Source organism: Cebidichthys violaceus, unplaced genomic scaffold (genome assembly GCF_023349555.1).
Source record: "Cebidichthys violaceus isolate CVI_PGR_0920_01 unplaced genomic scaffold, fCebVio1.0.p SCAF_3, whole genome shotgun sequence".
Lineage (NCBI taxonomy): Eukaryota > Metazoa > Chordata > Actinopteri > Perciformes > Stichaeidae > Cebidichthys > Cebidichthys violaceus.
In genome coordinates this window covers 2,025,306-2,048,781 of record NW_027176483.1, presented here as the reverse complement: position 1 = coordinate 2,048,781, position 23,476 = coordinate 2,025,306, and the positions used below count along the sequence as shown (strand labels likewise).

The window sequence follows — 23,476 nt, the reverse complement described above, 5'->3', positions numbered from 1 at the left end:
GAAGATCTCTGTGAAGATGTGGGCACAACAGTCCTCTCGTTGTTGGGTTAGCCTGAAGTCTCATTGCCTCCATCTTATCTTCCCGTGACCGGTGGCATCAGCCAGGAGCATGCTGGGTTGTGGAGTAGCCCGAGGTCCTTAGCTGGGTTAGCTTAGCTTCCATCTCGGCTCTCCTCCTGCATCTGTTACTGTGAGAAACATAGAAAGAAAGAAAGAAAATAAACCTATTTCCCAAACAATCCTGACAGAGTTAAAGTAACTGTAACACCATCATGTCACAAGCAGATAAAAGACAGAAATCTCACTGATGAACAAAACTCAGACAAACAAAAACACCTGCATGAATAGATTACTTCTTACTTCTTCTAATTTAAGGTGAACTGACCCTTTAATCAGCTGAAACCAGCCATCAACATACAAATGATATACATTCTATGAAAAATGGTTCTAAACATCATTGTGTGTGTGTGTGTGTGTGTGTGTGTGTGTGTGTGTGTGTGTGTGTGTGTGTGTGTGTCTGCAGGAGTCAGGTCTGTCTTTGTGGGTGGCCGAGCTTCTGACACCTTTGGGTGATCTGCCAGTTTTGGCCACAATCGCAGTCTCCTGCATCATCGTCACCACGGTAACAGAGGTGGCCAGCAACGCCGCCACCATCACCATCTTCCTCCCCATCCTCTCTCCTCTGGTAGGTCCACAGTGTCACCTCTGTAGTCTCTACTCTCATCATTTGGTCTTCATGCACAACTACATTCACTAAAGAGAGAGTTTTTCACTCTTAATGTTACTTTATTTCTTCTGTTATTAATGCTGGTTGTTACAAACACAACAAATATGTACCTCTGAGATGTAATACAGTAAAAAGTACAATGTGTACCTCTGAGATGTAGTACAATAAAAAGTACAATATGTACCTCTGAGATGTAGTACAGTAAAAAGTACAATATGTACCTCTGAGATGTAGTACAGTAAAAAGTACAATATGTACCTCTGAGATGTAGAACAGTAAGAAGTACAATATGTACCTCTGAGATGTAGTACAGTAAGAAGTACAATATGTACCTCTGAGATGTAGTACAGTAAAAAGTACAATATGTACCTCTGAGATGTAGTACAGTAAAAAGTACAATATGTACCTCTGAGATGTAGTACAGTAAAAAGTACAATATGTACCTCTGAGATGTAGAACAGTAAGAAGTACAATATGTCCCTCTGAGATGTAGTGAAGTAAAAAGTACAATATGTACCCCTGAGATGTAGTAAAGTAAAAAGTACAATATTTATTTTTAAGATGTAGTACAGTAAAAAGTAGCAGTATGAGTAAAAAGTATCAAGTAACATGAAGTATAAATACACAAGTAAATTCCCTCAAAATGTTCCTTAAATACAGAACTTGATTAAAACCTTTTGGACCCTAGACCGATTTTTAGGCCTTCAGCTCGAAAATAGCATACCCATACAATAATGAGTGTAGCGTTGCAACTGTAAGGGCTATTTTTATACTTTTGGTATTAAAATATTCCCTACACTAGTGACATGTGTTGCTATGTGTAAATATCAGTATATATGTTACTGGTTAAGAGTAGATTAAGATGGCACACAGCACAAATTGAAAATTCTAATTTTCGACTGGAAAAAAAAGCAATTTCAGGATATTTCTGACCCGCCGAACAGATAGACAGTAAACATGAACGGATTAATTTTTTTTTGTTGCTGCAGAACATCTCAAAGTAAAGAGCTGGTATATGAAGTGATCAATAATGCGGATTATGATGATGGCTTTGTTTTGTAAGTAAAACTGCGAGGCTGTGTCGTAGTGGAATGTGAAAAAATGGCTGTGACCGTCTGGTCGCTAGCGATCTCCGGAGCTAACGGGTGTTAGCATTGAATTCATTTTTCAAAACGTTATTGGCATAAATGTGGCGAGCGGGACTGCCTAGGGGGCGCTATATTGATTATGTTACTTGGTATTATACATAGCTTTGTCATATGTTGTGTTTGGAGTTTGTACAAACAGCTGAGATGACTTTGTAGTGCAGGAGCTGCAGTTTGAGCAGCTATGCGGCATCATTATATTCGTTGCTGATGAGTGCACGTTATGAGTGGATGAATTTTTGGATGCAGATTGGTTAAATGTGAAATAAAAAGACAAATCAGTTCAAACTTTCTTTGTTTTTATTGTGTTCAGGATCAACAGAGAGGAGGACTGTATGAAATACAAATAACACGATACACAACTTCTCTTCTCTGGTCACTGAAGCTGAATGTTTCATGATCACATTTTGTTGATTCATTTTCTACAAATATGAATCAATAATTCATCTTTTATTGACCCCTAAAAACATACCAGACAGAGATCTCTTGATTTTTATGTTGATTCTAAAATGATAAAAACTAAAACCCTTAAACACCTTTTATTTAAAATATATAATAAGTGGTACATGACTTTATCCAAAAATGTGTGTCAGTATTCATAATGTATTATATGTACAATAATCAGACATTAAACATTTTCATTTGGCTCCCAGATATTTAAGGAATGTTCAAATGCTTCTTATTCCTGAGTACATTGTTTTTGATGACTCAGCAGTCTTGAAGGCAGGTTATGCAGTTATTAGAATGAATTAGACTACATTAGATCATATCAATCAGTGGATTAATGTCTGTGTGTTGGAGAAGTAGAAAAACATTTACAGACAAATATAAAAAACCCATTGATCATAATGTGAAGAATCAATAATGTTTCTCTGTAAAAGATCAAGTGTTTGTTCTACTCAGTGTGATTGACAGGAGAGATGATCAGAGGAGCAGAGTTTGTACCACCATCATTAATACATGAATTAAAGTATGGGTAGATTTTCTCAGTGAAGCAGCAGCCAGTAAAGGAGTAGATAAGAGCTGCAGCATCAACGTCATAGAAGGAGACCAGACCCTCCTCATAATCAACAAACACCCCCACCTTCTGAGGCTGAGACTTCAGAGAGAGGAGGACTGGTGAGTCAGCACAAGCTTCATTCTCATTCCTCAACCATATCGTCCAGTAACCTTCCTGAGGAGACAGTGTGATGATTCCCTTCCTGTTGATCGACTCTCTGACCACTCCTAAAGACCAGTCAGTCTTCCCTTTAACCTGAACCTCGTAGTAAAATCTTCCTGAAGAGAATCTCTGCTTTGATAAGACAATAGGACAAGGATTAAATCTCTCTGGATTGTTTGGGAGATTCTTCCTTACATCACTATCATGTACTTGTTTTCCATCATCAGACAGGATGAGATCAGGATGTGCTGTATCAGGATCAAGTGTCACATCCACTGCAGACTGCTGGACCCTCTTCAGCTCGTCCTCAAACAGCTTCTTCATCTGTTTACTGAGCGTCTCCTCCAGCTGATTCACAGCTCTCACCACAGTCCCCTCATATGAAGGTGGACTGACTCTGACTCCTGTCCAGTTCTTGGTGGGTGGAGCAGTGTTCGGGGTCCTGAAGCTCTGGAGGAAGTGGAGGTGGTCTTCAGAGCGTGAGAGCTGCTCCACCTCAGTGCTTCTCTTCTTCAGCTCAGAGATTTCCTGTTCCAGCTCTTTGATGAAGCCTTCAGCCTGTTTCTCTGTCTTTCTCTGCTTCTCTTTGATCGTGTCGATGAGCTCGGCCTGGCTTCTCTCAATAGACTCCTTCAGAGCGGTGAAGACCTGAACACCATCTGCTATCTCTCTGTCTGCATCTTCCTCACTGAGCTCCACTGAGTGTTTGATCTCCTGAATCTTCAGTCGTCTCTTCTGGATCATCTGCTGAACTTCAGCCTCAGTCTTCCCCAGCTCGGCCTTCTTTCCTTCATATTCTTTTTTCAGAGGAACAACATCATGGTTCTTGTGGTCTGAATAAGTGCAGAGCATGCAGACACACATCTGGTCGGTCTTACAGAACAGCTCCAGTAGTTTATCGTGCTCCGTACACATCCTGCCTTCCAGGTTCTCCACAGGGTCGATCAGCTGATGTCTTTTCAGACCTGACGTTGTCAGATGAGGCTCCAGGTGAGTCTCACAGTAGGAGACCAGACACACCAGGCAGGACTTCAGGGCCTTCAGTTTGGTTCCAGTGCAGACGTCACAGGGAACTTCTCCTGGTTTGGCAGCTTGTTGCTCTGAGCTGCTGCTGCTGGCTTTCTGTTGAGCTGACTGTCTGAACTGAGCAGCCATCTCAGAGATGAAGGTATTGACCAGTAGTTCAGGTCTGGTCTTAAAAGCTTTGTTACAGTTTGGACACTGATAGGGGACATTAACGTTCCAGTGTTGAGTGATGCAGGTTTTACAGAAGTTGTGTCCACATGGTATGGTGACTGGATCAGTGAACACATCCAGACAGATGGAGCACAGAAACTGATCTTCAGTCAGCAGACAGCTGGAAGCAGACATATCTACACTCTGAGGACAACAAGAGTGAAAAACAAAACTGTTATTACATATTGTTTGATTATTTGTGACACAAATTATGATTAGTAGAATATAAGGAGAGTCATCCCTCTAAACGGCCGTGTTGGGAACACTGAAAAGAAACTAGTTAATGACGCTTAGAAATGCCCCCGAAACCTGGTTCTAAAGGGAACCGGTTCTAAATTAGTAAAAACCCAGAGTATTGATCAGGTCCGAAGGTAGCGGTTCTGCTATCGGTACTTTCTTAGACCTGGAGTGAGATGTCCTCGTCTCAAACGTCCTCTCTCTGTCTCTGTCTTTGTCTCTCTGTCTCTGTCTTTGTCTCTTTGTCTTTGTCTCTCTGTATCTTTGTCTTTGTCTCCGGCTCAGTACAGCGTGAGACTCACTTCATGATCAGAGAGAAGGAAACATTTGACTCCAGTAGATGCTGAGAACTCTGGTCGTCTCAAACACAATGAAACCCTCACAAGTAAGAGAGGAAACAGCAGCAGTTCATCACAACATGTGACCAACAAGCAGAACATCAGTCTGTTTGTGGAGCAGCCGTCAGGTAACGTTAGTGATGTCATACGTTAGTGATGTCGTACATTAGTGATGTCACACGTTAGTGATGTCGTACATTAGTGATGTCACACGTTAGTGATGTCGTACGTTAGTGATGTCACACGTTAGTGATGTCGTACGTTAGTGATGTCGTACGTTAGTGATGTCGTACGTTAGTGATGTCGTACGTCAGTGATGTCGTACGTTAGTGAGGTCGTACGTTAGTGATGTCGTACATTAGTGATGTCGTACATTATTGATGTCACACGTTAGTGATGTCGTACATTAGTGATGTCGTACGTTAGTGATGTCATACGGAGTTTAATAATGAGAACATGCTCATCAATGAAGGATAATATGCACTTTGTTGTTGATCTGTGAAAACAATTCAGTTTTTTGCAGTTTTTCGGGGTATTTTTTCTTCTTCAGTGACACAGATATCATGATGTATCGTAGATTAATGTCCTGTAATAATGTATTTAGTGTCACAGAATCGTTGTATAGTGATTCCATCTTTATCGTGGGTAACGTATCTCTATAGTATCCTGAGTTTCTCTCTGATTCCCACCTTTACTTTTCATCACTGTCACGGTTTGAGACTATCTTCCAAAGATCAGACTGAGTTAGTTTGTGTGGTGGATTTGTTCAGACTAAACTAGTGAAGGTGGATCACTCTGCCTTTATTCTCTGTGGTTCAACATCAGTTTTTAAGGCTGCGTCTGGCTGATCCCTGCCTGCTGCCAGTCACTTATATGACTGTTGTATTTGAGAATTAGCTGCTTGTTTAATTATCAATGAATATGTATGAAAAATAACAATAATGAAACAATGATAAACTAATCTGATGTCTTAAGCATTGCAGTGATAACATCCTAAACCCTCTGGTTCTTGTTAATATCACAATTTAAATCAGTAAATAGAGGATCAGAAATGTACAAGAGGAAATATGGAAGCTATCTGCTCTGGACTGCAGGATATTATATTTAATATTATCTATCTCTAAAACCACCACTACCTCCGATGGAGCTCTGCTCAACATTTGCTCTGAGTTGAACTTCCTGTCTGAGTAGAGCTGAGGGTTTGAGTTCAACCAGGAAACAGGTCTGTGAATTAGCTTAAGCTAATGCTAGCTGTGACTGTATTCTGTCTGACCTTTAACTAGTCAGAGTTCAGTCACTGTGGTTTAGTTTCTACCTCTGATGGTTTTATCTACAACGACACATTTCTACGGCTCAATATTCTTTATATGATAAAACAAGATGTAAAACAGTCAGACTCTGGTTTGAACTAAACTTGGATCAAATACTCAGTGAGTGTATTTGGTCTGTAGAACAGTGTACTCACCAGAGTTTGTGTTGTTGAGAAGAAGCTGCTGGATTCAGTTGAATGTTTCTTTGGAGAGAAACAGAGAGACTTGTCTCGACTGCAGCTCTGCTGTCGCTCAGAATAACTTTAATTACATTTCAGGTAAAGTGACTTTGAAGCTCCTCTTTCACTGTTGCTCCTCCTCTCAGTGGCCCGTCGCCAGGAGGGAGTGGTGGAGGAAGTATTCAGATGAAGTAAAAGTACTAATAGCACACTGTGAAAATACTTCACTCCAAGTAAAAGTCATGTATTCTCACCTTACTTTTATATCTGATGTTTCTGGATTGATATTACTGCTGCAATAATGTGTATGTTGCATGTTTTTAAATCCTTCATATCCTGTTGTCTAGTTTAATCTACATCAATGCGTCTCTGTCCTGTGAGAACCTCGCTGAAGACAGCAAGAAAGGTTCTCATGGAGCGAGGTAACTGCAGTTTGACCGTGACCGGGTTGATGATGGAGATGATGGGGAAGGGGCCGATATATCTGGGGGAGATCTTCCTAGACTTGGTGCGTAGGGGGATGTCCCTGGTCGAGAGCCACACCAGTTGTCCGTTACGGTAGACAGGAGCTGGAACACGACGTCGATCCGCCACTCTCTTATTCTGCTCTGCGAAGCAGATCGGCCCGAGTCTCTCTCCACACACGCCTACAACGACGGGCATTGCTCTGGACTGATGGAACTGCAACCTCGACCTCCTGGCTAGGGAACAGGGGAGGCTGATAGCCCAAGGAGGCCTCAAATGGGGATAGTGTGGGAATTGTGGGCGTACTCGACCCAAGGGAGGTGACGGCTTCATGAGGAAGGGTTGGTGGCGGTCACGCACCTGAGGATGGCCTCGAGTTCCTGGTTCAGCCTCTCCGTTTGGCCATTAGTTTGTGGGTGGAATCCTGAGGAGAGGCTGGCCGTGGCGCCGAGTGTGAGACAGAACACCTTCCATAACCTGGATGAGAACTGGTGGCCATGGTCCAAAACTATGTCCGCAAGGATGCCATGAAGCCTGATGACATGTTGGACTAGCAAGTCGGCGGTCTAATGGGCTGATGGATGCTTGAGCAGGGGGATGAAGTGAGCCCCCTTCGAGAACCAGTCCACTACAGTTAGAATGACGGTGTTTCTGTCTGTCTGGGGAGAAGCCAGTGACGAATTCCACAGCGATATGGGACCACGGACGTTGGGGAACAGGGAGTGGTTATAGTCACCCCATGGGGGGGTGGTACGAGGCCTTGTTGCGGGCGCACGTAGTGCAGGCCAGCACATACATACGGGTGTCCTCTTCAAGAGACGGCCACCAAAAGGTGCAGCGGAGCCAGTTTATAGTCCGGCGGATGCCTGGCTGACCAGAGAGGTGGGACTCGTGGGCCCACCGCAGGACTCGGGAACGGACAACTGGAGGAACAAACAGGCGATTAGGGGGGCTCCCTCCGGGGTCAGGTTGGGTGTGCTGGGCTTCAGAGGTGATGTGGAACTCGCACTTCTCAGCCTTAATGAAAAGTTGATTCTCCAACAGGCATTGCAGAACCTGGCAGACATGGTGAGTGTGTTCCTGGGGATTCGGGGAGTAGATAAGGATGTCGTCAATGTAAACAAACACGAAACGGTTGAGGAAGTCGCGGAGAACGTTGTTTACCAGGGCTTGAAAAACGGCAGGGGCATTGGTCAATCCAAACGGCATCACCAGGTACTCAAAGTGTCCCAGAGGTGTGTTAAAGGCCGTCTTCCATTCGTCCCCCTCGCGAAACCGAGGGGGATTGCGCATTGCGGATGTCCAGTTTAGTGAAGATCTTGGCCCCGGCTAAGGATTTGAAAACAGAGGTAATAAGCAGTAGCGGGTACTTATTTTTGATAGTAATTTGAATTTGCATAAAATATTCAGACAGATATTAGTTTGTGTGATCCGTGTATCTTCAGGCTGAGGCCATCCACGTCAACCCGCTGTACGTCCTGATCCCCACCACCCTCTGCACGTCCTTCTCCTTCCTGCTGCCCGTGTCCAACCCGCCCAACGCCGTCGTGTTCGCCTACGGACACATCAGCATCGTGGACATGGTAAGCTCTGCCGCACGAACACAGATGCAGGTTAAACGTTCTCCTTCCTGAAGTCTGAGCCGGCTGCAGAAACATTCGGTATAAAGTTCAGTGCCGCACGTTGACCCATGACTTCCGTGTCCGATCGCCGCTGCAGGTGAAGGCGGGGCTTGGTGTCAACGTGATCGGCGTCCTTGCCGCCCTGTTGGCCGTGGCCACGTGGGGGGTTCCGCTGTTCTCCCTGGATACCTACCCCGACTGGGCGCCGGTCCTCCCGGGGTTCAACGGCACAACGCCGTGACGATGGACGCCCGGGTACGGATCTCAACGTGAGGCTCGGGGACATTTAAGGGGCTCTGAAGGAGGCCGGAGGCACGGAGAGGTGTTCGTAGGACTGAATCCTCTTTACTGTCAAATGATTACATGGAAAGTGAAAGGTGTCACTTTGTGGTGATGAACCCACGGAGAATTATCTCTGTCTTTTTAGCCTCCTTTAGCTCCTACTTTTGGTTTTGCGGAAACATTTCCCGTCCGGTTCAGTCTCCAAGGAGCTCTGAAGAAGCCGCTTTGCATCATCTACTCAAACCAGATGTGAGGGTGAATATTAGAGTGAAACAAACACCACACCAACTGACCCTTTACTACGTTAACATGGAGCCCACACTGTCACTACCTCAAGAAATGTCATCTGATTTTTGGGAAAAACCACAAAGGTATTTCAAAGAGAAGCAGACAGAAGGGTCTACAGTGTGTGTTTGAAGGATGTCAAGTACTTTGTATGACAGACTCCTAAACATTTCATGCTGATATGAATATTTATTATAGACTGTCAATGTTGCCTTTTGATCTGTGACTTTTGTTTCTTCATTTTGTTGTTTTTGTTTCTTCTTTTGGATTTACTTGAGTTGCTCATTTGGAAAACTTGAACCTTGAGTCTCTCTAACTGTAAATAAAGTCTAAATGAGAAGGAATGAATGAACATAGATTGCAGCAATGTAGTTTTTGTACATAAACTTCTACCTGCTCTCTAAGTACTCTGGTACAGTATAATTGCTGGACTGGTGTGTCCGTAGCTGCAGAAGAAGAAGCAAATCAAAATCAAGAAAAACAGAATAAAACGTCAATAATTAAAAACATGAGGCTGTTTTAATGTTCCACACACACACACACACACACACACACACACACACACACACACACACACACACACACACACACACACACACACAGCTTCAGGTTCCTGTGGTGATGTGGTGGAGGAGAGCAGTCTGAGAAAGAGACAAGAAAAGTCTTAGAAGAAGAGTACAGGTCACTGGGACCCATGAGGTGATCATTCATTCATTCAGTCATTCAGTCATTCTCTCATTCATTCATTCATTCATTCATTCATTCATTTTCCCTCCTTTCTTTGCGTTCCCTCCAGCTCTCAGGAGTTCTTCACTGCGGTGGTTTTCCTGCTGATGGTGTTGTTGTGGTTGACCAGATCTCCGGGTTTCATGCCGGGCTGGACTTCTCTCTTCCCTCAGTGAGTCACATTCCTTTATTTATTCCTCTGTAGTTCATTGATTTAGTTTAAACACTTATTATTGTTTGTTTGTTTACCATATTCTATTGTAAATGTTCATATCTCCATCTTTAATTATGTCTTATATTATTGCATTGTGTTGTTTGTCATGAACCAAAGTCAAATTTGTATGATGTGCAAATGAACTTCTCAATAAAGCGTTTCTGTTTTATTTCAACTCAGTCCCACAAACACCGTCCTGCTGCCACAGATGGATTCATCCACCGCTGAAAATAGTCCCCAACAAATGCACTATTTCCTCCTGTTTGTGTAAAAACTACAGTGATCAGCTGTTTTAGGAAAGAGACTTTTTTACAAACAAAACTTTTTATTAGTGAAGTGTTTTTAAATATTCACTTCAGTAGAAACCAGAGAGCAAAAAAGATGGACAAACACATTTATGGTTGTTCTTTTTATTTAATTTATTTCACACTTCTTTATGTTCTTTCACAATTAATGTGACATAACTCCTCTAATCAGACAGAGTTCATTGTAAAATCTCTTGTACAATCAAGTGTTCATCAGCATTAAAGCTGTTGATCTTCTGTTTCCTGTCCTTGTCTTGAGCAGTCACTCGGGCTTCATCACTGACGCCACCGTGGCTCTGCTGCTGGGCCTCCTCTTCTTCATCGTACCGGCCTACGGACCGTCCAGAAAATACGGTAAATACACCAGATGATGATCCACGTGATTCGTACTGTAGGTTTATCTACCGCAACGTGGAACCAGATGTGGAAAGTAACTAAGTGCATTTACTCAAGTAGCGTCTTTTAGGTACTTGTCTGTAAATATGTATACAGGAGATATATATCTATATATATATATATATATATATATATATATATATATATATATATATATATATATATATATATATATTTTAAATCTCACTCCATCCAGAGGCCATGATCTCCTGGCAGGAGTTCCAGGCCTCCATGCCGTGGAGAGTGGCCCTGCTGGTCGGTGGAGGCTTCGCACTCGCTGAGGGCACAAAGGTCAGCATTCAAATATAATGTCATTGTCATCATGAAACACAGGTTTGTGAAACAGAATGCAGTTGTAGACCGTTTGCTACACAAGATAAACATCACAAACAAAACAGAAACAGTCTTCCTGTCGTGCATTTTTGTGATTTTGCATCAGACGGAATGTAAAAAAAAGCAGCAAGAAAAACAATTCTCTGGACAGATAACACGGCCGACATCTTAACGATGCAACAGGGAATCATTGTCCCTCGACTTTGACTGCGTTTCAGTACCAATCATGATGTGGTGTGAACAGAGTCCGCCTCCTCTTGTCCTAACTGAGTCCTGCAGTCCGTCCTGCGCTCCGCCCGTCAAGTGCAGCCTGATCCCAGACACCAGGATGGTTCCTGGTGAAGATCTCTGTGAAGATGTGGGCACAACAGTCCTCTCGTTGTTGGGTTAGCCTGAAGTCTCATTGCCTCCATCTTATCTTCCCGTGACCGGAGGCATCAGCCAGGAGCATGCTGGGTAGTGGAGTAGCCCGAGGTCCTTAGCTGGGTTAGCTTAGCTTCCATCTCGGCTCTCCTCCTGCATCTGTCACTGTGAGAAACATAGAAACAAAGAAAGAAAATAAACCTATTTCCCAAACAATCCTGACAGAGTTAAAGTAACTGTAACACCATCATGTCACAAGCAGATAAAAGACAGAAATCTCACTGATGAACAAAACTCAGACAAACAAAAACACCTGCAAGAATAGATTACTTCTTACTTCTTCTAATTTAAGGTGAACTGACCCTTTAATCAGCTGAAACCAGCCATCAACAAACAAATGATATACATTCTATGAAAACTGGTTCTAAACATCATGGTGTGTGTGTGTGTGTGTGTGTGTGTGTGTGTGTGTGTGTGTGTGTGTGTGTGTGTGTGTGTGTGTGTGTGTGTGTGTGTGTGTGTGTGTGCAGGAGTCAGGTCTGTCTTTGTGGGTGGCCGAGCTTCTGACACCTTTGGGTGATCTGCCAGTTTTGGCCACAATCGCAGTCTCCTGCATCATCGTCACCACGGTAACAGAGGTGGCCAGCAACGCCGCCACCATCACCATCTTCCTCCCCATCCTCTCTCCTCTGGTAGGTCCACAGTGTCACCTCTGTAGTCTCTACTCTCATCATTTGGTCTTCATGCACAACTACATTCACTAAAGAGAGAGTTTTTCACTCTTAATGTTACTTTATTTCTTCTGTTATTAATGCTGGTTGTTACAAACACAACAAATATGTACCTCTGAGATGTAGTACAGTAAAAAGTACAACATGTACCTCTGAGATGTAGTACAGTAAAAAGTACAATATGTACCTCTGAGATGTAGTACAGTAAAAAGTACAATATGTACCTCTGAGTTGTAGTAAAGTAAAAAGTACAATATGTACCTCTGAGATGTAGTAAAGTAAAAAGTAGATTATTTACCTTTGAGGTGTAGTAAAGTAAAAAGTACAATATGTACCTCTGAGATGTAGTAAAATAAAAAGTACAATATGTACCTCTGAGATGTAGTACAGTAAAAAGTACAATATGTACCTCTGAGTTGTGGTAAAGTAAAAAGTACAATATGTACCTCTGAGATGTAGTAAAGTAAAAAGTACAATATGTACCTCTGACGTGTAGTACAGTAAAAAGTACAATATGTACCTCTGAGGTGTAGTACAGTAAAAAGTACAATGTGTACCTCTGAGATGTAGTACAATAAAAAATACAATATGTACCTCTGAGATATTGTAAAGTAAAAAGTGTCATAAAGTATAAATACACAAGTAAATTCCCTCAAAGTGTTGCTTAAATCCAGAACTTGATTAAATGTGAAATAAAAAGACAAATCAGTTCAAACGTTCTTTGTTTTTATTGTGTTGAGGATCAGCAGAGAGGAGGACTGTATGAAATACAAATAACACGATACACAACTTCTCTTCTCTGGTCACAGAAGCTGAATGTTTCATGATCACATTTTGTTGATTCATTTTATACAAATATGAATCAATAATTCATCTTTTATTGACCCCTAAAAACATACCAGACAGAGATCTCTTGATTTTTATGTTGATTCTAAAATGATAAAAACTAAAACCCTTAAACACCTTTTATTTAAAATATATAATAAGTGGTACATGACTTTATCCAATAATGTGTGCCAGTATTCATAATGTATTATATATACAATAATCAGACATTAAACATTTTCATTTGGCTGCCAGATATTTAAGGAATGTTCAAATGCTTCTTATTCCTGAGTACATTGTTTTTGATGACTCAGCAGTCTTGAAGGCAGGTTATGCAGTTATTAGAATGAATTAGACTACATTAGATCACATCAATCAGTGGATTAATGTCTGTGTGTTTGAGAAATAGAAAAACACTTACAGACAAATAGAAAAACCCATTGATCATAATGTGAAGAATCAATAAAGTTTACACCATAAATCACCAATAATATAAATTTGTTACATTAAATGAAAGAGTCTCTCTGTAGAAGATCAAGTGTTTGTTCTACTCAGTGTGATTGACAGGAGAGATGATCAGAGGAGCAGAGTTTTTACCACCAGCATTATTACATGGACTAAAGAATGGGTAGAGCTTCTCAGTGAAGCAGCAGCCAGTAAAGGAGTAGATAAGAGCTGCAGCATCAACGTCATAGAAGGAGACCAGACCCTCCTCATAATCCACAAACACCCCCACCTTCTGAGGCTGAGACTTCAGAGAGAGACGGACTGAAGGGTCAGCACAAGCCCCGTACTTATTCTGATTCCTCAACCATATCGTCCAGTAACCATTCTGAGGAGTCAGTGTGATATTTCCCTTCCTGTTGATTGACTCTCTGGCCACTCCTAAATCCCACTTAGTCTTCCCTTTAACCTGAACCTCGAAGTAAAATCTTCCTGAAGAGAAACTCTGCTTTGATAAAACATAAGCACAACGATTAAATCTCTCTGGATTGTTTGGGAGATTCTTCTCTACATCACTATCATGTACTTGTTTTCCATCATCAGACAGGATGAGTTCAGGATTTGCTGTGTCAGGATCAAGTGTCACATCCACTGCAGACTGCTGGACCCTCTTCAGCTCAACCTCAGTGAGCAGCTTCTTCATCTGTTCACTGAGCGTCTCCTCCAGCTGATTCAAAGCTCTCCTCACAGTCCCCTCATATGAAGGTGGACTGACTCTGACTCCTGTCCAGTTCTTGGTGGGTGGAGCAGTGTTCAGGGTCCTGAAGCTCTGGAGGAGGTGGAGGTGGTCTTCAGAGCAAGAGAGCTGCTCCACCTCAGTGCTTCTCTTCTTCAGCTCAGAGATTTCCTGTTCCAGCTCTTTGATGAAGCCTTCAGCCTGTTTCTCTGTCTTTCTCTGCTTCTCTTTGATCGTGTCGATGACCTCGGCCTGGCTTCTCTCAACAGACTCCTTCAGAGCGGTGAAGACCTGAACACCATCTGCTATCTCTCTGTCTGCATCTTCCTCACTGAGCTCCACTGTGTGTTTGATCTCCTGAATCTTCAGTCGTCTCTTCTGGATCATCTGCTGAACTTCAGCCTCAGTCTTCTCCAGCTCAGCCTTCTTTCCTTCATATTCTTCTTCCAGAGGAACAACATCATGGTTCTTGTGGTCCAGAACAGTGCAGAGCATGCAGACACACATCTGGTCGGTCTTACAGAACAGCTCCAGCAGTTTATCGTGCTCCATACACATCCTGCCTTCCAGGTTCTCCACAGGGTCGATCAGCTGATGTCTTTTCAGGACTGACGTTGTCAGATGAGGCTCCAGGTGAGTCTCACAGTAGGAGACCAGACACACCAGGCAGGACTTCAGGGCCTTCAGTTTGGTACCAGTGCAGACGTCACAGGGAACTTCTCCTGGTTTGGCAGCTTGTTGCTCTGAGCTGCTGCTGCTGGCTTTCTGTTGAGCTGACTGTCTGAACTGAGCAGCCATCTCAGAGATGAAGGTATTGACCAGCAGCTCAGGTCTGATCTTGAACACCTCTTTACAGTTTGGACACTGACACTGGACATTAACGTTCCAGTGTTGAGTGATGCATGTTTTACAGAAGTTGTGTCCACATGGTATGAGGACTGGATCAGTGAACACATCCAGACAGATGGAGCACAGAAACTGATCTTCAGTCAGCAGACAGCTGGCAGCAGACATATCTACACTCTGAGGACAACAAGAGTGAAAAACAAAACTGTTATTACATATCGTTTGATTATTTGTGACACAAACTATGTTTAGTAGAGTATAAGGAAAGTCATCCCTCTAAACGTCTGTGTTGGGAAGGCTGAAAAGAAACTAGTTAGCTATGGTTAGAGATGCCCCCGAAACCTGGTTCTAAAGGGAACCGGTTCTAAATTAGTAAAAACCCAGAGTACTGATCAGGTCCGGAGTTAGCGGTTCTGCTATCGGTACTTTCTTAGTCCTGGAGTGAGATGTCCTCGTCTCAAACGTCCTCTCTCTGTCTCTGTCTTTGTCTCTCTGTCTTTGTCTCTGTATCTTTGTCTTTGTCTCCGGCTCAGTACAGCGTGAGACTCACTTCATGATCAGAGAGAAGGAAACGTTTGACTCCAGTAGATGCTGAGAACTCTGGTCGTCTCAAACACAATGAAACCCTCACAAGTAAGAGAGGAAACAGCAGCAGTTCATCACAACATGTGACCAACAAGCAGAACATCAGTCTGTTTGTGGAGCAGCCGTCAGGTAACGTTAGTGATGTTGTACGTTAGTGATGTCATACATTAGTGATGTCACATGTTAGTGATGTCATACGTTAGTGATTTCATACGTTAGTGATGTCACACGTTAGTGATGTCACACGTTAGTGATATCACACGTTAGTGATGTCACATGTTAGTGATGTCACACGTTAGTGATGTCACACGTTAGTGATGTTGTACGTTAGTGATGTCGTACATTAGTGATGTCACACGTTAGTCATGTCATACGTTAGTGATTTCATACGTTAGTGATGTCGTACATTAGTGATGTCACACGTTAGTCATGTCATACGTTAGTGATGTCACACGTTAGTGATGTCGTACGTTAGTGATGTCGTACATTAGTGATGTCGTACGTTAGTGATGTCATGCATTAGTAATTTCGTATGTTAGTGATGTCACACGTTAGTGATGTCGTACATTAGTGATGTCGTATGTTAGTGATGTCATACGTTAGTGATGTCACACGCTAGTTATGTCATACGTTAGTGATTTCATACGTTAGTGATGTCACACGTTAGTGATGTCACATGTTAGTGATGTCACACGTTAATGATTTCATACGTTGGTGATGTCACACGTTAATGATGTCATACGTTAGTGATGTCACACGTTAGTGATGTTGTACATTAGTGATGTTGTACGTTAGTGATGTCATACGTTAGTGATGTCACACGTTAGTGATGTCACACGTTAGTGATGTTGTACGTTAGTGATGTTGTACATTAGTGATGTCACACGTTAGTGATGTCATACGTTAGTGATTTCATACGTTAGTGATGTCACACGTTAGTGATGTCGTACGTTAGTGATGTCATACATTAGTGATGTCGTACGTTAGTGATGTCATGCGTTAGTGATTTTGTATGTTAGTGATGTCACACGTTAGTGATGTCGTACATTAGTGATGTCGTACGTTAGTGATGTCATACGTTAGTGATGTCACACGCTATTGATGTCATACGTTAGTGATTTCATACGTTAGTGATGTCACACGTTAGTGATGTCACACGTTAGTGATGTCACATGTTAGTGAAGTCACATGTTAGTGATGTCACACGTTAATGATTTCATACGTTGGTGATGTCACACGTTAATGATGTTATACGTTAGTGATGTCACACGTTAGTGATGTCATACGTTAGTGATGTCACACGTTAGTGATGTCATACATTAGTGATGTCGTACGGAGTTTAATAATGAGAACATGCTCATCAATGAAGGATAATATGCACTTTGTTGTTGATCTGTGAAACTAATTCAGTTTTTGCAGTTTTTCGGGTATTTCTTCTTCTTCGGTGACACAGATATCATGATGTATCGTAGATTAATGTCCTGTAATGTATTTAGTGTCACAGAATCATTGTATAGTGATTCCATCTTTATCGTGGGTAACGTATCTCTATAGTATCCTGAGTTTCTCTGTGATTCCCACCTTTACTTGTCATCACTGTCACGGTTTGAGACTATCTTCTAAAGATCAGACTGAGTTAGTTTGTGTGGTGGATTTGTTCAGACTAAACTAGTGAAGGTGGATCACTCTGCCTTTATTCTCTGTGGTTCAACATCAGTTTTTAAGGCTGCGTCTGGCTGATCCCTGCCTGCTGCCAGTCACTTATATGACTGTTGTATTTGAGAATTAGCTGCTTGTTTGAACATCAAGGAATAGTAAAAGTATATATACTTTTACTATTTATTTACTATTCATTTAAATAAATACATTTATTTATTTAGTTATTCATTAATTTATGTATTTATTTATATATATATACATATACATATATATATTTATAATACGGGTAGATGAAATCAAGCATTCTGATTGGTTGAGAGTGAGTCACGGGGTCTACTTTATTGAGCCATAAAGTACTGTACAACCTGTTTACATTTACCAGAGTGTTCCATATCAGTGCGCACTCAAAATAACGGGTAGATTTTGCGTGACCGTTAGTTATCATTTCAAGCTTGACAGTTACCAAACATGTCTCGTGTCAGTGAGTGGACATACATCCGAAAAGCTCCCTTCAAAGCTGCTGGGCACCAACTCTCAATGAAAGACAGCGTTGGAGTAATATCCTTGCTGGAGAAGGCACTTCCAACACCGAGTCACCGGCAAAGAGAGCAGGAGTGGTCTGAAGCGATATCATCAGAGACGAAGGGGACATGAGAAACGTTTTCAAACGGATAAACAATTAATGGAGATCTCCAAATCAACATAAGCAAACGTTAACAACAGCCTAATGTTAGTCCATTGAGTCCCAAGTCACTCATAACTTTAGTTTATTAAGTTTAAACAGCATAACGTTATATATACCCAGCGCCTACGAAGCATTTATGATTGATTTAGAATGTTTAGGCCTAATGTTTAAATTAAAAATTATTTTATTGAAAGTGTCCCATTGTCTGTTTTTTTATTTTAATGGCAACTTTTATAAAATGAGCAATGTGAATGAATGAGATGGTGCGAGATCTAGCTAGGCTAACAAACGTGATGTTCCCAATGTTGTTTGTATGTTGCATAGCAACAGACACACATACGGGACTATTTTCTCTAAGCTACTGAAATGCGATACACAACGTTTGCTGGCTACAACTATTTTGTGCTGAAAGGCAGCTTACTATTTACTTACTATTAATAATGTCGCGGGCAACCGTATTATAAAAGCAATAAGGTACGAGAGGCAGTACTGTATCTACAATAATGTACAATTCAAGGGTAGTTCAAGGGTTATATATATATATATATATATATATATATATATATATATATATATATATATATATATATATATAGAATCCTAATTAAACAATGATAAACGAATCTGATGTCTTATCAGATATCAGATTAGTTAAACCTTCTGGTTCTTGTTTATATAATTTAATTAAGTAAAATCACAGTAGAATTTGATTATAAACCCTTAAAAAAACACAATGTGATACGTCCATTACTGTCACATCTCAAATCAAATAATATAATAATACTGCTACCCTGCTGTTTATATTGTTGTTAAAGTAAAAATATTTTGAAAGGAAACTACTATTTCAATATTCATCGAAACACATTTATTACAATTTACTGTGATATATTTTAGCAGTATTTGATAAAATTATTAGTTTTATTGAAGCGTCTGAGAAAGCAGAGCAAAAAAACAAAAATGTTCTCAGTCTAAAGACCTCAAGAGTCAAAGAATCAGTTTGGACAAAGAGGAGGAAGAGAGAAGATGATGATGATGATGATGATGATGATGATGATGATAGAGAGAGCAGAGAATCAGACACATTAAATGTGCAGAATAAAAGATGGAAGCTATCTGCTCTGGACTGCAGGATATTATATTTAATATTATTTAATAACTCTAAAACCACCACTACCTCCGATGGAGCTCTGCTCAACAATTGCTCTGAGTTGAACTTCCTGTCTGAGTAGAGCTGAGGGTTTGAGTTCAACCAGGAAACAGGTCTGTGAATTAGCTTAAGCTAATGCTAGCTGTGACTGTATTCTGTCTGACCTTTAACTAGTCAGAGTTCAGTCACTGTGGTTTAGTTTCTACCTCTGATGGTTTTATCTACAACGACACATTTCGATCAAATATTCAGTGAGTGTATTTGGTCTGTAGAACAGTGAACTCACCAGAGTTTGTGTTGTTGAGAAGAAGCTGCTGGATTCAGTTGAATGTTTCTTTACAGAGAAACAGAGAGACTTGTCTCGACTGCAGCTCTGCTGTCGCTCAGACTAACTTTACTTTCACTTCAGGTAAAGTGACTTTGAAGCTCCTCTTTCAGTGTTGCTCCTCCTCTCAGTGAGGGAGGGGTGGAGGAAGTATTCAGATCCTTAACTGAAGTAAAAATACTAATACTACACTGTGGTAAACAAACATTCAACATCAACACATAAAGGAACACTTCATCCGAATGCGGCCCGCCAAGCTGTTCGATCCGGCCCGCGACTGGATTCCAAAATTGTGAGGATCAAAGAGAAAATATGTAGGCCTATTCCACACTATTAAAGTAAGTAAAAACAGCAACAACTGAGTCTCTTATCGGTAATCACCACCATTTATGACTTTATTTAGGCTACACTCCGAAATGAGGACAGACTTGTTACACCGTTTAGTATTTATTGTTTCACACAGTTTTTTTTAAAACATAACTTTTCCTCATGCCCTTACTTAACATTTGGTTTTTATTTCAAAGTCTCAACAACATGCTTGGAACTAGCAGACTCCTCAGGACTAAAAAAGGAGGAAAAATGATCTGGCACAACTTAAAATAGCACGATAAATAAATAGCCTGGAACCAGAACAAAACAGGTCACAAATAATGTTCGCACATCAAATAAAACGTTAAGTGGGTTATAGCGAAATCAAATCACAAGGCTGAAATGGAATACTACTCACACTACTTAATCAATGGCTGAAGTTACATTTCCCCTCTGACACCAACTTTTTCACATCAGGCTTGGCCACCGTCAGACTTATGCACAAACAGTCCTCCAAAGACTGGGTTGACAGTCGGTTCCTCTCGTGCGTTTTAATCGAGTTCATCTTGGAGAACGCAGCCTCACAGGCGTAGGTTGAACCGAACATCGTGAGCACATACATAGCCAGCGTCTTCGATGCGCCGTAGACCTCGGGACAAGATACCCAAAGCACCCAAGCAGCCTGCAGGGATGCACACGTTACTCTCTTGATCAGTTAAAGTTTGAGTAATAATGCCACTTGCACGGGAGTAGGCAGATTTCAATGTGGCGATTTTTCTCTGACGCGCCTCTGACTGCTCAGGATATGAAATCTTGAAATTTGAATGTTTAGTGTCGTGGTGACGGCGCAGATTGTATTCTTTTGCAACAGCAACAGTTTCGTTGCAAATTAGGCATACTGGTGAGGCATTTCGGAAGGTTGGCATGATAAATGCGTACTTCTCAGTCCTGTCATCATTGAAGGACCTGTTTTCAATATCAACTTTGCGTTTCATAGCCTTTGAGAGTGCCATTTTACCTCTGTTAAGAGACCCTTTCCTGTCACTTCCTCGGTGTTTGTTTTTCAAGTGCTCTATAAGTAAAGTTGACTTAATTGAGTTGAGGCAAAATATCTATCACCCCTGGTGGTTGTCTGTGGTATAGGTGATAGGAGCCTGACTCATAAAGGCCTTCAGTTTTGTAATGAAATGGAAAAAGTATAAACAATAAACATCAATCATAATGTTATACCAAAATTTGATTTTTATTTAATTTTTATTTAAGGGTCCGGCCCCTAAGGAGACTGTCTGGTAAAATTCTGGCCCTCTGACAAATATAGTTGATGACCCCTGACATAAAGGAACACTTTATCCTTCAGTTTATCACTAACATTCAACATCAACACATAAAGGAACACTTCATCCTTCAGTTTATCACAAACATTCAACATCAACACATAAAGAAACACTTCATCCTTCAGTTTATCACAAACATTCAACATCAACACATAAAGAAACACTTCATCCTTCAGTTTATCACAAACATTCAACATCAACACATAAAGGAACACTTCATCCTTCAGTTTACCACAAACATTCAACATCAACACATAAAGAAACACTTCATCCTTCAGTTTATCACAAACATTCAACATCAACACATAAAGGAACACTTCATCCTTCAGTTTATCACAAACATTCAACATCAACACATAAAGAAACACTTCATCCTTCAGTTTATCACAAACATTCAACATCAACACATAAAGAAACACTTCATCCTTCAGTTTATCACAAACATTCAACATCAACACATAAAGGAACACTTCATCCTTCAGTTTATCACAAACATTCAACATCAACACATAAAGAAACACTTCATCCTTCAGTTTATCACAAACATTCAACATCAACACATAAAGGAACACTTCATCCTTCAGTTTATCACAAACATTCAACATCAACACATAAAGAAACACTTCATCCTTCAGTTTATCACAAACATTCAACATCAACACATAAAGGAACACTTCATCCTTCAGTTTATCACAAACACTCAACATCAACACATAGAGGAACACTTCATCCTTCACTTCATCACAAACATTCAACATCAACACATAAAGAAACACTTCATCCTTCAGTTTATCACAAACACTCAACATCAACACATAAAGGAATACTTCATCCTTCAGTTTATCACAAACATTCAACATCAACACATAAAGGAACACTTCATCCTTCAGTTTATCACAAACATTCACCATCAACACATAAAGGAACACTTCATGCTTCAGTTTATCACAAACATTCAACGTCAACACATAAAGGATCACTTCATCCTTCAGTTTATCACAAACACTCAACATCAACACATAAAGGAACACTTCATCCTTCAGTTTATCACAAACATTCAACATCAACACATAAAGAAACACTTCATCCTTCAGTTTATCACAAACATTCAACATCAACACATAAAGGAACACTTCATCCTTCAGTTTATCACAAACACTCAACATCAACACATAGAGGAACACTTCATCCTTCACTTCATCACAAACATTCAACATCAACACATAAAGAAACACTTCATCCTTCAGTTTATCACAAACACTCAACATCAACACATAAAGGAATACTTCATCCTTCAGTTTATCACAAACATTCAACATCAACACATAAAGGAACACTTCATCCTTCAGTTTATCACAAACATTCACCATCAACACATAAAGGAACACTTCATGCTTCAGTTTATCACAAACATTCAACGTCAACACATAAAGGATCACTTCATCCTTCAGTTTATCACAAACACTCAACATCAACACAAAGGAACACTTCATCCTTCACTTCATCATAAACATTCAACAACAACACATAAAGGAACACTTCATCCTTCAGTTTATCACAAACACTCAACATCAACACATAAAGGAACACTTCATCCTTCAGTTTATCACAAACACTCAACATCAACACATAAAGGAACACTTCATCCTTCACTTCATCACAAACATTCAACATCAACACATAAAGAAACACTTCATCCTTCAGTTTATCACAAACATTCAACATCAACACATAAAGAAACACTTCATCCTTCAGTTTATCACAAACATTCAACATCAACATAAAAAGGAACACTTCATCCTTCAGTTTATCACAAACATTCAACATCAACACATAAAGAAACACTTCATCCTTCAGTTTATCACAAACATTCAACATCAACATAAAAAGGAACACTTCATCCTTCAGTTTATCACAAACATTCAACATCAACACATAAAGAAATCATATTTTTGTCTCGTCTAAAGAGCAGGTGTGAGGAATGAATGGACCAAACATGTTGTGCATGAAGGACACACAGATGGAGGAACAGATGAACCGGTGACAATCACCATATTTATTTCAATATTCAGACAGATATTAGTTTGTGTGATCCGTGTATCTTCAGGCTGAGGCCATCCACGTCAACCCGCTGTACGTCCTGATCCCCACCACCCTCTGCACGTCCTTCTCCTTCCTGCTGCCCGTGTCCAACCCGCCCAACGCCGTCGTGTTCGCCTACGGACACATCAGCATCGTGGACATGGTAAGCTCTGCCGCACGAACACAGATGCAGGTTAAACGTTCTCCTTCCTGAAGTCTGAGCCGGCTGCAGAAACATTCGGTATAAAGTTCAGTGCCGCGCGTTGACCCATGACTTCCGTGTCCGATCGCCGCTGCAGGTGAAGGCGGGGCTTGGCGTCAACGTGATCGGCGTCCTCGCCGCCCTGTTGGCCGTGGCCACGTGGGGGGTTCCGCTGTTCTCCCTGGATACCTACCCCGACTGGGCGCCGGTCCTCCCGGGGTTCAACGGCACAACGCCGTGA

At 41.1% G+C, this 23,476-nt stretch overlaps 4 protein-coding genes across 5 annotated transcripts in view; 2 read left to right on the top strand and 2 right to left on the bottom strand.

Annotated features, from left to right (window-relative positions):
- Positions 1 to 9,094, top strand: part of LOC137881038 (solute carrier family 13 member 1-like) — a 17,225-nt gene extending 8,131 nt beyond the window's left edge. The window contains exons 13-15 of the mRNA XM_068722734.1: positions 524 to 685; positions 8,245 to 8,382; positions 8,519 to 9,094. Coding sequence (XP_068578835.1) covers positions 524 to 685; positions 8,245 to 8,382; positions 8,519 to 8,662 — 444 coding nt within the window. The 3' untranslated portion in view covers positions 8,663 to 9,094. The remainder of the gene's footprint in view (positions 1 to 523; positions 686 to 8,244; positions 8,383 to 8,518) is intronic.
- LOC137881037 (E3 ubiquitin-protein ligase TRIM21-like) lies at positions 2,768 to 4,405 on the bottom strand. 2 transcript variants are annotated; one of them, XM_068722733.1, is made up of 2 exons: positions 4,179 to 4,405; positions 2,768 to 4,142 (listed from the first exon to the last, which is right to left on the bottom strand). In XM_068722733.1, exons 1-2 carry the CDS (start codon positions 4,403 to 4,405, stop codon positions 2,768 to 2,770), a joined length of 1,602 nt encoding a protein of 533 aa, XP_068578834.1. The 2 variants fall into 2 exon arrangements, with proteins under 2 accessions (XP_068578834.1, XP_068578833.1); XM_068722732.1 differs by having other exon boundaries at positions 2,768 to 4,405.
- Positions 8,665 to 23,476, top strand: LOC137881923 (solute carrier family 13 member 1-like). Its single transcript, XM_068724124.1, has 8 exons — positions 8,665 to 8,676; positions 9,629 to 9,687; positions 9,785 to 9,886; positions 10,496 to 10,587; positions 10,826 to 10,920; positions 11,856 to 12,017; positions 23,059 to 23,196; positions 23,333 to 23,476. The coding sequence occupies exons 1-8, from the start codon at positions 8,665 to 8,667 to the stop codon at positions 23,474 to 23,476; spliced, it is 804 nt and encodes a 267-aa protein (XP_068580225.1).
- LOC137881624 (E3 ubiquitin-protein ligase TRIM21-like) lies at positions 12,762 to 19,350 on the bottom strand. The gene is made up of 2 exons (XM_068723637.1): positions 19,270 to 19,350; positions 12,762 to 15,084 (listed from the first exon to the last, which is right to left on the bottom strand). Exon 2 carries the CDS (start codon positions 15,073 to 15,075, stop codon positions 13,429 to 13,431), a length of 1,647 nt encoding a protein of 548 aa, XP_068579738.1. The 5' UTR covers positions 15,076 to 15,084; positions 19,270 to 19,350; the 3' UTR covers positions 12,762 to 13,428.